Here is a 15,738-nt window from a genome sequence, read left to right as displayed (position 1 = left end):
GGAAGATTCTTTCCCAGTTTCCCTCAGCTTTAGGAAAGAGCCATGGAAAAATTTCCTTTCTTTGGGTTTCTATCAACCTGTGCAGGACCCTGCTCATCTCAAGTTGTTTAATCTCACTTTTTTTTTAATATATATTTTTATAATCCAATTAATGCTGTGACTGAAAGTTGAATTATAAACCCAAAAAAATTGAATTATAAACCCCAAAAAAACGAATTATAAACCAAAAAAAACCACCACAAAGCCACTTAAATGGAAAAATTCCCAAACCTCAGCAACCCCTTTTTTATTTGTAATATTAAAATTATTAATAATTAATATTATTTAATATTTAAAACCCAGCTATTTCCAGTGAGACGTCTAATTAGAGTGGGTTTAGACAATTCATTAACATAATTAATGAACTGGAAATAGGGATGCACACAAGTCTAATCCTCATTGTTCTGTGTGATTCTGTAAAGATGAGCTGAGGGTTTCGTTCAGCTCCGCTTCCCTCTGGATGAAGATTTCAGGGGATGATTTCACCTGCCTGGGGCCTCCTGGCTGCACTGACAATAAATCAGTCAATTTTTACACCATTCCCACCCTTCAGGAGTCAATGAATCACAGCCAAGGGGTGGAAAAGAAGGGGATGATGTGAGAGGAAAAGAGGGAAAAGAGGGAAAGGGCTGGAACATTCCCAGCACGCGCTTGGATCCCTCACCTTGGCACCTTGGGTGAAGTTCTGGGCGTGTTTGAGGCTTTTTGTTGACTCCACCTTTTGTTCAACAATCCAGCACGATCCAAAGCTCCCCAATAATCCCAGAGTGTTTTCCAAAGGCTCCTGGAGCTCTGGCAGGGTTGGGAATGCGCCGGTTCCCTGGGGAGCCTGGGCAGTGCCCAGCACCCTCAGGGGGAGAACCTTCCCTGAGCTCCATCCCAAATCCCAGCACCTTTCCCTGATCTCCATCCCAAATCCCAGCACCTTTCCCTGATCTCCATCCCAAACCCCTGAACCTTTCCCTGATCTCCATCCCAAACCCCTGAACCTTTCCCTGATCTCCATCCCAAATCCCAGAACCTTTCCCTGATCTCCATCCCAAACCCCTGGACCTTTCCCTGATCTCTGTCCCAAATCCCAGAACCTTTCCCTGATCTCCATCCCAAACCCCTGAACCTTTCCCTGATCTCCATCCCAAACCCCTGAACCTTTCCCTGATCTCCATCCCAACCCCCAGAACCTTTCCCTGATCTCTGTCCCAAATCCCAGAACCTTTCCCTGATCTCTGTCCCAAATCCCAGAACCTTTCCCTGATCTCTGTCCCAAATCCCTGGCACAGCTCCAGCCTTTCCTGGGCTCTTTCCCTGCCCCGTGAGGTCCCCCCTCCCCTCCAGGACCCTTTTCCAGGCTGATCCCACTTCCCAAAGCTGTGACACCCGGGTTATTTTCTCCCTCGTGGGCACAGCTGCTCGTCTCCAGCCCTGCCTTGTCCAAAGTCCCCATGTGACATCTCGCACAGGACCTGCTGTCACCGGGAATGTCACCCTGCTGCTGGCAGCTCCTGGCTGGCAGCCACCAGGAGGAGATGCCAGCCACTTAAACCTCACATTAATTAACTCTGCTCTTCCACCAGCCTCGTTTTCCTCATCCTGAGCTGCTGCATCACTGAGGTTCAGGGTAAATTCTCCTCTCTTGGTGTGATTTATTAAAGAAATATGGATATTGATCTAGCACCGATACCCAACTGTGACGGACAAAACCTCTCTGACAGTTTAAAGTTAGAAAGTGTATGTTTATTTCGGCGCCGGGCAGCGTGCGGGACAGCTCCCAAATCCACACTGCGCCTTTCCAATGATCACAGAGTCCTTTTATCCACACCAGAATTGAATATCCAAAATACAAACACATATTCATCATTTAGTGCATCCCATTCCTCGCTTCCTATGCTAATCATTCCCAAAGCTATTAAGCATGTGTAGTTTGTTCCTTGAAATGGGCCGGTGGTCCCTTTCATGGGGAGGGGTCCCAAAATGAGGAAGTAAATGAAGTCTTCCTCATTCTGACCTTTCTGCCTTTTCAATGCAAATATGAGAAATGAACCTTGGTAGAACTCCCATTCCCTGTCTTCAATGGGTTTCAGAGCAGCGGAGGCCCACAATTGTCTCATGTTCCTAAAAGCTGTTTGTCAGTTTCTATATTCCTCATTATAAACCCAGCTAACGAAACATTGTGTTGACAAGCAATCAATTATTGGTTAACTACTTACTCTTAACTTCATCAAGGCCTACTCATTTATTTTAATTAATTCTAGTAAGGCTTGTCTCTAACTAAAATCTTAGCTCCTCTAAAATCTCTAAATCTCTTAAAGTTTATGTTTCAGGTGGTTCTGTTTCCCTGCTCTCCCTCCAACACGGGAAGATCCCCAGCCTTGGAGAAGGACCCTGAGCCACCCAACTGCCCCAGAGTTCTGGGAAGAATAAATAACCCCAAATTTCACCAATCCCAAGTGAAAATGCTTCTCATTTCTTGCCCCTGACGTCCCGTCCGGGCAGGAGGAACCTTGGTGTAACCTCGCTCATCCCATCAACAACGCCTTAGGATGAGCGGAGGATTAAAATTCTGAATTAAAGCTGCAGAAGAAATGAGTCACATTCTGCAGCAGAAAGGTCAGCGGGCACCCAGGAACTAAACAATCCCAGGGGAATAATGCCCCGACGGCTCCAGGATTATTAAACTGCCTCCTGCTAAATGTAGCTAAGTTTGACCAAAGAATATTAATGTGAACTTCCAGTAAACATTAGCATTCTAAAAATAGCACTTCCAGAAAGAACATTGCCTGTCTTTGATTCAGACTCCCCGCTGAATGGCATTTGTATAAGTAAAGTGTCAGGCAGATAAGGTATCTCTGCCAGAAACAAACCCCAAAAAAAGGAAGTTTCAGGTGACCCGCGACAACTCGCCAGAAAAGGGGCTAAAAAAAAAAAAAAAACAACCTTATTTGCATAAGTCATTCTTTTTTATTTTCTGTTTTTGTGGTTTGGGTGAAGTTTGCTGCAGCTGGGCAGTGTTGAAGCCTCCAGGTCGCTGGGTCGAGGTGGGTTTGGCTGGGAGGGAGGGAAGGAAGGAAGGAGACAGCTGGAATGGGATCTCCAAATACAGGCAGGCACCTCCAGGGGAGCAGCAGCTCCCAGGCCAGGCAGGAATTTGGGAATTTGAGTTATGAGGGTGAATTCCAGTTCCCAGCACGGCTGGTGTGCGAGCAGGAATAGGGGAGAGAGAAAAATCACCCCTAAAAACAAACGGGGGAAAGAGGAGCACTGAGGGGCTGGACGAAAAAAAAGTTTAAAAATGAGATTTTATACTGAGAAGTGAGTTTTTTTCAGTGAGTAGAAATGAGCTTTTAAATGAGGAGAAATGAGCCTTTACACTGAGGAGAAGGGAGCTTTTAAATGAGGAGAAATGAGGTTTTACAGTGAGGAAAAATTAGCTTTTACAGTGAGGAAAAGGAGCTTTTAAATGAGCTTTTACAGTGAGGAAAAGGAGCTTTTACACCGAGGAGAAAAGAGCTTTTACAGTGAGGAAAAGGAGTTTTTACACCGAGGAGAAAAGAGCTTTTACAGTGAGGAAAAGGAGCTTTTACAGTGAGGAGAAAAGAGCTTTTACAGTGAGGAAAATGAGCTTTTAAATGAGCTTCTCCACTGAGAAGAAATGAGTTTTACACTGACAGGAACGGGGTTTGAGCTTCAAAAAAAAAAAAAAAACCCAGAGCAGCAACAACCGGGCCCTGTGTCCTTCAATCCTCCCGTTCCCAGAAGAAACAGAAATGTTGAAATTCCTTGTGGAGATAGTGGGACACTGCTGTGGATTCCCTGATCCCAAACAATCCAATCCTGCTGCTCCCACCACAATTCTCTGCTTCCAGCACTAAAAATTCATTGTTTCTTTTGATACAACTTTGACCAAAATCTCTTTTGTTTGGGTTTTTTTTTTTTTTTTTTTACTCTTTCCCAAGGGTAAAAACCCCCTCTTGTATTCTTGAGTCACGTCCCTGCAGGCAAATCCAACAGGGAAAAATTCAAATTTCACTCACTGGGATGGAATTTTCCAAAAATCTTTGGATTTGCAGGTGTGCAGGGCGAAGGGAACTGGAGCAGAGGGGTCCGGGGTCCCCTCGGATCTTTGACACAATTTTGGAGCCTCTTGGTTGATTTTTCCCTCCTCCTGAGGATAAAAGGAGTAAAACGATCCCTGGAGTTGGGTTTCTTAACCCGGACAATTCCTAGCTCAGGGGTGGCTGAGAAAAGCAATAAAAGGCGTCAAAATTTGGAGTAGGAGTTAATTTGAGGCAAATTTATCAAATTTTTTCCTTCATCAGCTGAAGGGGTGATGTGGGGATGCCCTGCAGGGCTGGAAATTCAACTTGCCTGGGGTTGCTCAGGAGAATCCAAAATCCAGATTTCTCTGGAATTATCATTTTACCTTGGAATTGATGGTGGAAGTGCAAGGAACAAGCAAATTATTAATTAATATTCATTATTTAATAATGGTGTTTTAATATTTTTATTATATGTAGCATTATAATATAATATTTAAAATACAAAATATAAAATATAATATATAAAAGATAAAATATAATATATAAAATATAATATGTAATATATAATATATATAATATAATATATAATATATAATATACAATATATTAAATATAATATATCATATATGATATATGACATATGGTATATTATATATGATATATACATAATATATTATATATTATATAATATTTTATAATATTAAATTATATGTTATAATAATTTATATTATAATGTATATATTATAATGTTTATATTATATTATATTATATTATATTATATTATATTATATTATATTATATATAGAATACATTCTATAATATATTATAGCCTATATAATATATATAATATATATATTTATATTATATTATATAATTATATATAAATATATATATATAATAAATAAACTATATATATTTATATAGTAGATATAATGTTCTATATAACATATAATATTACATATAACATTATTTACTATATTTATATTTTATTCTTTTATTCTTTAATATTTATTATTTAATAATATTATTTATCATGCATTAATATTTCCCCAAAGACTAAGAACAGTGGGAACACTGGAATCAAGACTGGAAAGCTCATTTGCTGTATTCCCCTCCATAAATCCACCAGGTTCTACCTTAAACCTGATTTCTTTTCTTGCCTTCAATGTCTCCCCTGCAAAACCTCCAGAATCTCGACCCCCGAGAGTTCGAAATCCCCTAATTTGCAATTCATGTTTATTCATGAGCGGCTCGTTTTGCGCTTGGCCTCGGCCTGGTGGCTGAGGAGCAGAAAGAGCTTTGAAGAGAAAAATAACATTTTTATTTTTATTTCAGCTCAACGGACACAGCTGGGCTGAGGCAAAGGAGGTTTGAGGCCACAAACGTCTTCTTCAGGCCTGAAAGAGAAAAATTCAAACAAAACAAAAACACAGCTCAGGCCTGAGTGAAAGTTAATGGTGTCGAACATAACGGGAGGAAAAGTATTTTGAAAATAATGGGGATATGAATAAAGATGAAGGCAAAGGAGATGCCAGAACCCAAATGGTCTGGAGGATTTTATATTTTATTGATTGGGGAATATCTGAAAATATATATTAAATAAATAACTAAATAAATAAATAAATAAATATTTTATATATATTTAATATAAAATATATAGAATACATTTATTAAATATAAAAATATATTTAATATAGAAAATATATATTTATATATTTATTAAATATATAACTACATTTAATAAATTTATATATATTTATATATTTTATATATAAAATATATTAAAATATAATATATATAATAGATATTAAATATATATGTATATATGTGTGTATATATATGTGCATATATTTATATTTTTAAGCTATTTAGCGTTTAATATTATATATTTTAAAATATATTTAGTATTTAATAGTTAATATTTAATAATATTTAAACCCCATATATATATCTATAGATATATAGATATGTAGATATATAGATGTATATATAGATAGATATATATAGATATATACAGATATACAGATATATAGATATATAGATATATAGATATATATGTGTGTATATTTTTTTTTTTCCTCAAAAACTTCCCTTGGAATCCTGGATATTTGGATTTTACGCTGTAAAAGCTGAAGACCCCCAGGCAAAAATGTCAAACAGGACCCCAGATCCCCAAATTTGGCATCACTGATTTTTTACCATCCCTTTACAACTCACTGCAGGAACCTTTAATGCTTTTAGCAGCCACATTTTAATCCTGCCACACCGTGGCTTTATCAAAAGGAAGAACAAGGTAAGATATTATTTAAAAATGCACTTTATAAACTTCAAAAAAATCTCGTTGAAAAGCCTGACATTGCTCCGAGATCCCCAATTAAGGAATATCTGGAATAATTCAAATTAAAGCACAGGTTCCACAAGGTGTAGAGTTAACTTACCTTAAAAAGCTTTATTTTATCTGAGTTAACTGGGGAGGAGGAGCTCTCTGCAGAGATAATAGTTTAGGAATTTGTGTCTATTTACAAAAAATAAACTGTTCAAAAAATTCCTCGCGACGAGACATTCCAGGAAGATTCACTCCACATTCCTTTCTCTGAACAGCTTGACTAAAAAGGAAAAAAAAATTAATAAAATAGAATAAAATAAAATAAATAAAATAAAATAAAATAAAATAAAATAAAATAAAATAAAATAAAATAAAATAATTAAAATTTAATTTTTTTTCTTTTTTTTCCCTAGGAGTTTAGAGAAAAATTCCTTCCCCTTCCACTCCTGGATGAGTTTCAAATAATCAGATGGGAATTGGGGATTAAAGGAAGGGAGACAGCAAAGAAAAAAATCACGACTTAATTATTTCCTCTGTGACTACCCGGGCTCCTGAGGGGATGGTGGCAGGGTGACATTTCCACCTGCCCCATGACTAATTTAGGAAAAGGGAGAGCTGGCCAAAAAAAAAGTTATTTTTGGCCACCACGGCGACGGGGCCAGCGAGGGAGAGGGACAGGTGCAGAGCCAGAGTGTGACATGGGGGTGGGATGAGCCCCCCAAAAATGGGGCATTGCAGGGTGGGCCGAAATTCCCCTAAAATGTGATGTTGTGGGGGGGGAATTTCAATAAAAATGAGATTTTTAGGGGGTGAATGCTCCCTTCCCCCCCCAAAAAAATGAAATTAGAGGGCTGGGACAGCACAAAGGGTGATTTGATGGGTTGGATGAAACTCTCCTAAAATGGACCCCCAAAAATGGGATATTGCAGGGTGGGCTGAAATTCCCCTAAAATGTGATGTTGTGGGGGGGAATTTCAATAAAAATGAGATTTTTGAGGGGTTGAGCCCTCCTTTCCCCCCCCCAAAAAATGGAATTAGAGGGTTGGGACAGCACAAAGGGTGATTTGAAGGGTTGGATGAATCTCTCCTAAAATGGACCCCCCAAAAATGGGACATTGCAGGGTGGGCTGAAATTCCCCTAAAATGTGAAGTTGTGAGGTGGAATTTCAATTAAAATGTGATTTTTAGGGGGCGAACGCTCCCTTCTCCTCGAAAAATGTGGAATTAGAGGGTTGGAACAGCACAAAGGGTGATTCTAAAATGGGGCACTGTGGGGTTGAACTCCCCAAAAAAATGAGACATTGAAGGTTGGGCTGAAAAGTCCCTAAAATGTGACACGCAGGGGTGGGCTAAGCCCCCCAAAATGTGACATTTTGGGGTTAAACCCCCCTAAAATGAAACACATGGGGGTGAAAGTCCCCTAAAATATGACATTGGCAGGTTGAAACTGCCCAAAAAAAGCGACATTGGGGAGTTAAATCCTCCTAAAATGTGACATTGGGGGGTTAAAACTCCCCTAAAATGTGACAATATTGGGTTGAAACTGTCCAAAATGTGACACTGGGGGGTTGAACCCCCCCAAAAATGTGACATTGGGGGTTGAACCCCCCCGAAATGTAACATTGGGGGGTTTTACACCCCCAAAATATTACATTGAGGAGTTGAACCCCCCGCGAAATGTGATCTTGAGGGGGTGAAACTTCCCCAAAATGTGACATTGGGGGGTTGAATCCCCCAAAAGGTGACACTGAGGGGTTGAATCCACCCAAAATATGATATTGGGGGGTTGAACCCCCCTAAAAATGTGACATTGAGGGTTTGAAAATGTGATATCGGGGGGTTGATTCCCCCCAAAATGTGACATTTGCGGGTTTGAACCCCCCCAGGAGGTGCCACGGGAGGGTTTGGCTGAACCCCCCCCCCCAAAAAAGTGACATTGAGGGGTTAAACCCCCCATAAAAAGTGACATTGAGGGGTTAAACCCCCCCCAAAAAAATGACATTGTGAGGTTAAACCCCCCCCCAAAAAAAAAGTGACATTGAGGGGTTAAACCCCCCCCAAAAAAAAAGTGACATTGAGGAGTTAAACCCCCAAGAAAAGTGACATTGAGGGGTTAAACCCCCCCCAAAAAAAGTGACATTGAGGGGTTAAACCCCCCCAAAAAAGTGACATTGAGGAGTTAAACCCCCAAATAAAGTGACATTGAGGGGTTAAACCCCCCCACAAAAAAGTGACATTGAGGAGTTAAACCCCCCCACAAAAAAGTGACATTGAGGGGTTAAACCCCCCCATAAAAAGTGACATTGAGGGGTTAAACCCCCCAAAAAAAAGTGTCATTGAGGAGTTAAACCCCCAAATAAAGTGACATTGAGGGGTTAAACCCCCCCAAAAAAGTGACATTGTGGGGTTAAACCCCCCCCAAAAATGACATTGAGGGGTTAAACCCCCCCACAAAAAAGTGACATTGTGGGGTTAAGCCCCCCCATAAAAAGTGACATTGAGGAGTTAAACCCCCCCAAAAAAGTGACATTGTGGGGTTAAACCCCCCCATAAAAAGTGACATTGAGGGGTTAAACCCCCCCACAAAAAAGTGACATTGAGGAGTTAAACCCCCAAAAAAAGTGACATTGAGGGGTTAAACCCCCCCAAAAAAGTGACATTGAGGGGTTAAACCCCCCAAAAAAAGTGACATTGAGGGGTTAAATCCCCCCCCAAAAAAAAAAAAAAAGTGACATTGATTCTTGGCCGGACCTGCCCAAAACGTGACATCGCGCTCATGATGGTCACAGGGCTCCTCCGGGGCGGGGACACTGCCCTATAAATCCGCCCCAAAATCGCCTTTTCCTCAATGAACTATCGGGGAGGCAGGGCAGAACCAGGGGAAAAAAAAAAAGAATAAAAGAACAGGGACAGCGGAGGTTTTGTTCCGCTGAAAGTTTTTTTACCCTTCCCGCTTTGGGGTTTTTTTTTTTTTTTTTTCCTCCTCTCTCGCCGCATTCCGGCTCAAGAGGCGACTCGGCAAAATGAAATATATTATAGGTATCGGAGGGTAAGTGCCTGCTAAAATCTGGGATATTTTATGTTTTTCCCGGTTTAATTTTTGTGCGGGGGATGGGGGGGTTATTTATCTGGTTATCAAATAATATTCGGGATATAGGATTTGGGAGAGGATGCAGCTTGATTCGTGATGCTTAAATACAGCAGGGTGACATCCACTTTTATATATTTAATATATATCTTAATATATACTTTTAGATGTACCTTTCTTTTATATATCCTATTATATATTTTATAGGATTTAAAGGATGGATGCTGGTTCATCGGAGTTTTGCAGGGCAGCACATCCTTTCATACAGACTTATCTATATACACTTTATATCTATTTTATATACTTATTTGTGTTCTATACATACTTATATATACAAATTTATACTCACACACACCTTTATATATTTTTAGAAATACTTTTATCCACAGTTTTATATATCCTTTTATAGTTTGAATAGGAGGGATGCTGAGAAGGCAAAAACTCTCTCAAGTAAACTTAGCAGACAGAAAGACCAAAATAATTATTTTAACATTTTCTCTGAAAGACGAAGAGGGGGAAAATCCCGTTTCTAATAAAATGGGGTGGTGGTGTATAAAGGGCATTGATTTTAATTTAAAAAAAGCAGGATTTACGGTGCGCTCGTGCTGGGACGGGGTGAGAGTGCGGCGGGAGAGTTCCGGAAATGGAACAGTGAAAGGGCAATACGGGTTTATTAGAATGATGATATATTAATCAAATGCGACCGAAGGATTTATACAGCCTCGCGATTTAAAAAAAAAAAAAAAAAGAGGAATAGGGAAGTTATTCAGGGCTTTCTGTGAGGGGACCGGCCATGGCGGGTCCGGGCTGTGAGGGACCGGCCATGGCGGGTCCGGGCTGTGAGGGGACCGGCCATGGCGGGTCCGGGCTGTGAGGGGACCGGCCAAGGCGAGTTCGGGCTGTGAGGGGACCGGCCATGGCGGGTCCGGGCTGTGAGGGGACCGGCCATGGCGGGTCCGGGCTGTGAGGGGACCGGCCATGGCGGGTTCGGGCTGTGAGGGGACCGGCCATGGCGGGTCCGGGCTGTGAGGGGACCGGCCAAGGCGAGTTCGGGCTGTGAGGGGACCGGCCATGGCGGGTCCGGGCTGTGAGGGGACCGGCCATGGCGGGTCCGGGCTGTGAGGGGACCGGCCAAGGCGAGTTCGGGCTGTGAGGGGACCGGCCATGGCGGGTCCGGGCTGTGAGGGGACCGGCCAAGGCGAGTTCGGGCTGTGAGGGGACCGGCCATGGCGGGTCCGGGCTGTGAGGGGACCGGCCATGGCGGCCCCGCGCGCGCGCGCGCGCTCCCCTCAGCGCCGCCGTTGCGCGCGCGCGGGAAGCGGCGCGGCCGTTACGCGCGGCCGAGCGCGCGCGCGGGGCGCTGGAGAAGGGGCGGGGACCGGGAGGGGCGGTCACGGCCAATCGGCAGCCGGGGGAAAGGCGGGGCTGGGGGTGGCTTCAGCCAATCAGCGGCCGGCGCTGGAGGGGCGGGAAATTCAAACGGGGAGGGGCGCGGGCGAGGTTGGGGACCCTCAGGATCCGTGCCCGGGTCCGCTCAGGGGCTCCCGCTGCTGGGCGGAGTTCGGATCCCTCAGGGTCCGTGCCCGGGTCCCCTCAGGGGCTCCCGCTGCCGGGCGGGGTTCGGATCCCTCAGGGTCAGTGCCTGGGTCCCCTCAAGGTCCGTGTCCGGTTCCCCTCAGGGGCTCCCGCTGCCGGGCGGAGTTCGGATCCCTCAGGGTCAGTGCCTGGGTCCCCTCAGGGGCTCCCGCTGCCGGGCGGGGTTCGGATCCCTCAGGGTCCGTGCCTGGGTCCCCTCAGGGGCTCTGGTCCCTCAGGGTCAGTGCCCGGGTCCCCTCAGGGGCTCGGGTCCCCTCAGGGGCTCCCACTGCCGGGGGGGTTGGGGACCCTCAGGGCTCGGCTCCTTCAGCGGTGCCTGTCCCACCGCGGGTCCCAGTGGCTCCCAGGCCGGTTCTAATGCGATTCTTCCACCTCTGTCTCGCCCCGCTCTGTGCAGGGTCACCAATGGTGGCAAAACCACCTTGACCAACAGGCTCGTCAAGGCGCTCCCCAACTGCTGCGTGGTCCATCAGGACGATTTCTTCAAGGTGAGTCTCCTCTTCCTTGCAGCGTTAATTGTACATGCAGGGCGAGTCAGTTTCGACAGCTTAGGAGCCACAGGTTTTCTGGTTTTGTGGGGGTTTTTATAGATATATTTGATTTTTAAACGACTGGGCAGGTGGGGAGTTCCTGACATTTACAAATGCCACAGGAGCTTGGCATGACCCAGCTCAGAGCAGTCACAGCAAAACCACCTTTAAGTGTTAACAACAGATTTAAATTTAGCACTGATTTCAGGCAGAGGTTATTTATTGTGCTCTGCATGAATTATTTCCTCCAAATTGGGATTTCCCACGTTATTTTATTAAATTAAGAATGAGACTGCTAAATGATGCTTTAGGATTTAAGCACCTCTGTGCTGGGTTAAATATGGAAAGAGGGTTTTATGGGGGAGCTTTGATAGATCTGCATCAGAACCCAGTTAAAATATTGCAGAGGTTAATGCAGAAGACTTTCACTGCCTTCTGCCTGAGAGTGCAGAATGTTCCTAAACCCTGCACCATTTCATGGGAATGAGGATATCCCTGGACCCCACCCCACATGGAAGTCCAAGAGATGCAGGAATGGACTTGGAGAAGTTGTGGGTCATCCCCAAAACATGAAGTGCTCCAGCCCCAGCATTGTGTGCTCAGTCTGTGCTGCACAGATTGGATCACACAAAGGATCCTGCCCTTGGGGGAGGCATTCTGTTTGATTTTCCATAAAAATCAGTAACGTCTCTTTTGAGTGAATGCCAACATGAGAAAAGCAAAGTGCTGCTATACCCACCTGCACTGTTATTAGAGGAGTCCAAATACCTATTCCTTAAGAAAAATGTACATTCTAGCACTTATTTAACTCTATCTGCACTTCAAAATCCCTGTGTGTTGATTTATAAACAACACCCTGTAGTATTTCACCAACTTACAAACAACGTATCGAGTGATTAACGTAAAAATCTTTATCCAAGGTGGTTTGAGTGAGCCAAGGGAACTTCCCAGAGCTGTTGGGGTTGGGGCAAGCTGGGAATGTGAATGTTCCTGCAGCCCCAGCTGGGGCTGTGGCTGGCAGTGCCCAGGGGTGGTTGTGTGTTGCAGTAGTGGCCAGGTGCTGATGGCATCGGAGGGAACTGATCCCGCTGAGGTTGCAGCAATGTTTTATTGCTCACTATATTTCAGCCACAAGATCAAATAGAAGTCGGGGAAGACGGCTTTAAACAATGGGATGGTAAGAGCAGTGTTCCCTATAGGATGCAGTAATGTATATTCTTTTCCTAAGTATTTCTTTTTTCATTATTAAGACCTTTAACAGTAAATTTCCGTAATTGTAACTTTACCAAGCTCAATCTATTTTATACTTTCGAGCCCGTGCTGTTTGATGGTGTTTGATGGTGTCCCTTTTTCCCACCCACCCCCTTTCTCCTGACTAGTGTTGGATTCCTTGGATATGGAGGCAATGGTGAGCACAGTGCGGGCCTGGATTGAGAACCCAGTGAAGTTTGCCCGTTCGCACGGGGTGAATGTCACACCTGGCTCTAGAGAGCCAAGCTCCCAAGATATCCATATATTGGTCATTGAAGGCTTCCTGCTTTATAATTACAAGTAAGGTTTGGAGAACTCTTCATGGTTTGCCAGGGAAGATCCTTAAATCCCTCGTGCCAGAGCTATAAAACTCCTTTTTACTAATTTCCCCTTCCTGCCTTGTTCTGAATTCTCACCCCGGAGAGCTTCCTGCTGAAAAATGTAAAATTAATTCCTAAATGTAGAAGTGAGGTGAATTTAAGGTTCTGATTTAGGGCACGGCCTTGAACTCCAGGGGAGTTTCAGAGCAGGTTTTTTGCTGGCAGAGGGGTGCAGGCTTCCCCTCATCCCCTCACCTTGGTGAGAACAAGGCAATAATCCATTCACTGGAATCTCTCCTGGAATTTAGGAACTGCTCTCTCCCGTGCTTGCTTAACACTGAGCTTAGCGAGAGGAGCAAGCTGTGGCACAGACAACTCCTTGGATTTTTGTGGAGGACCATGGAATCCCAGAATGGTTTGGAAGGGACCTTAAAGCCCATCCAGCTCCAAGCCCCGTCCAGCCTGGCCTTGGTCACTTCCATGAACATAAGCTGAGGAGTTGCCCTGTCCCAGATTTTGCTGCAAACTGATTTTGGAATGATCTAGGAAGAGCCAGGGTTCCCAGCCCAGTGCCTAATCCTCCACAGGATCCCCTCTGATCCCCCTCAGGACCAGTGCAGGTGTTTGGGTGGGAGAAGTCCCTGCTTGGGCCATTCTGACCTTCAGAAAGAAGCTTTCCATGCTTTTGAGTTCAAAAGCCGTGAGGGAAGCACTTACCCTTGGGTTGTCTTCAACAGACACAAACCCTGTAGAGGCAGAGAGATTTTTGTGGTGTCTGGGGCGATTTCATGCTTTTTGCTGTCATTAAAAGTGAGATCTCCACGTTCTGTCCTTGTCCCCTCCCCAGACCTCTGATCGAGCTGTTCGACCTTCGCTACTACCTGGCAGTGCCCTACGACGAGTGCAAGAGGAGGAGGAGGTGAGAACATTCCTGGCTGTGCATCCACTCCTTCCCTCCTGTCCTTTCCGTTGCTCTTAGTCATGGAATCATGGAATGGTTGGGGTTGGAAGGACCTTAAAGGTCATCTCATCCCACCTTCCACCACCCCAGGCTGCTCCAGCCTGGCCTTGGACACTTCTAGGGATGGGCATTCACAGGTTCTGGGATGTGTTGGTGTCATGAATTGGATTAGAGTGGGAAATTTGACTAGAAGGGGAATTTCTGGCAGGAAATTTGACTAGAAGGGGAGGGAATTTGATGTGGTCAACTTGGGGTTGGAGAAGACCTCTGAGATGGAGTCCAGCCATGAACCCCTCACCACCCAAGTGCCACACCCATCATTTCCAAACACAGGCATGGAGAGACCCCACCACTGCCCTGAGCAGCCTGTGCTGATCCTTTCCAATCCTTTCCATGGGAATTTCTTTTCCTAACACCCAACCTAAAGCTCAGGAACTCCCTCCTGACATTCCTTTTCCATGCTGTTATTGCCAGTACTCGGAATTACACCGTGCCCGACCCCCCGGGCCTCTTCGATGGCCACGTCTGGCCCATGTACCTCAAACACAGGAAGGAGATGGAGGACTGCGGGGTGGATGTGGGTAAGTCTTCCCCAAACACTTCAAAATCCTTCAAATTCCCCAAATCCTTCAGTCTTGGGGTTGGAATTCAAGGAATTGGGTGATTTCATTCCCGGAAACTTCCACTGTGATGATGCACGGTGATATTTTTACTCCCAAGTTGTAATCCTGGCCTGCTTTGGATAAATACTGGCAGTTTTAGAGCTAAGAATTTATTCCCTTTGCTTTGTACTTTTAAAGACTCAGAGAGGACAAAAAAGTTAAAAAGAAAAAGAAGGGACTTATAATGGAATAAGGATTTCACAGGCCATTGTATTTTCAGGATGGTTTTGTTTTTCAGTTGTCCTTTGGGTCAATAAAATAGGAAACATTTAAAAACTAATCTCCCCAAAATCTTATCCTGATGGGAAGCCCCAGCCTGACTCCCCCTTTCTTCTCCCAGTTTATTTAGATGGCCTGAAGTCCAGGGATGAACTCTACAACCAAGTCTTTGAAGATATTCACAACAAGCTCTTGAATTGCTCATAGGTGAGTAAAATCCAGAGGGTGGAATGTGAGGGATTGTGCTGGGAACAGCTTGGATCTCACTCTTTTTCCCTTCCTCCTCTCCAGGGTCTGGGAAGATCCAGAAGATCCGTGTACAGCGCGATGTAAATAATACTTGGAAGTGGGAATGGGAGGTTTTTTTGTGTGAACTCCTCTCCCACTGCCCTTTGGCAAGTCCCTTCTGTATATAATTGAAAACTGAGGATAACTTATTCCCACCACATGGACAGGATTGGCCTCGGTGGGGTTTATTTTTTAATTATTTTATATTCCACTGGCTTACAGAGAAGTTGCAAAGAGCATTTTTATAGCAGAGCAAGTAGAGCTGGGCTGGGAAAACAAGAGAGCTCCTGCAGACAGAAAGGCTTCGTGCAAGGCTTGTTTGTAACATCACCAATTCAGTAAAAATCTACTTCAGTCTCCTTCTGAGGTCCTGATTTAATTCATCACTCAGCTTTATTGCAATAAAAATGGGTGTGAAGCT

The 15,738-nt window shown here is 44.1% G+C and overlaps 1 protein-coding gene and 1 long non-coding RNA gene across 3 annotated transcripts; one reads left to right on the top strand and one right to left on the bottom strand.

Moving 5' to 3' along the window:
• Positions 1–4,075: 4,075 nt before the first annotated feature.
• LOC128800757 (uncharacterized) lies at positions 4,076–10,193 on the bottom strand. Of its 2 annotated transcripts, none has more exons than XR_008435042.1 (3): positions 9,846–10,193; positions 6,515–6,682; positions 4,076–4,201 (listed from the first exon to the last, which is right to left on the bottom strand). It is a non-coding gene; the product is annotated as an uncharacterized LOC128800757 (long non-coding RNA). The 2 variants fall into 2 exon arrangements; XR_008435041.1 differs by lacking the exon at positions 4,076–4,201 and adding an exon at positions 5,243–5,473.
• On the top strand, positions 9,272–15,676 carry NMRK2 (nicotinamide riboside kinase 2). The gene is made up of 8 exons (XM_053966161.1): positions 9,272–9,451; positions 11,484–11,574; positions 12,745–12,793; positions 12,996–13,167; positions 14,035–14,106; positions 14,623–14,729; positions 15,151–15,236; positions 15,321–15,676. Exons 1-7 carry the CDS (start codon positions 9,426–9,428, stop codon positions 15,234–15,236), a joined length of 603 nt encoding a protein of 200 aa, XP_053822136.1. The 5' UTR covers positions 9,272–9,425; the 3' UTR covers positions 15,321–15,676.
• The last annotated feature ends 62 nt before the right edge of the window (positions 15,677–15,738 follow it).

Source organism: Vidua chalybeata, chromosome 27, assembly GCF_026979565.1.
Source record: "Vidua chalybeata isolate OUT-0048 chromosome 27, bVidCha1 merged haplotype, whole genome shotgun sequence".
Lineage (NCBI taxonomy): Eukaryota > Metazoa > Chordata > Aves > Passeriformes > Viduidae > Vidua > Vidua chalybeata.
Note: the sequence above shows the minus strand (reverse complement) of the source record. Positions and strands in the feature narration are given on the sequence as shown.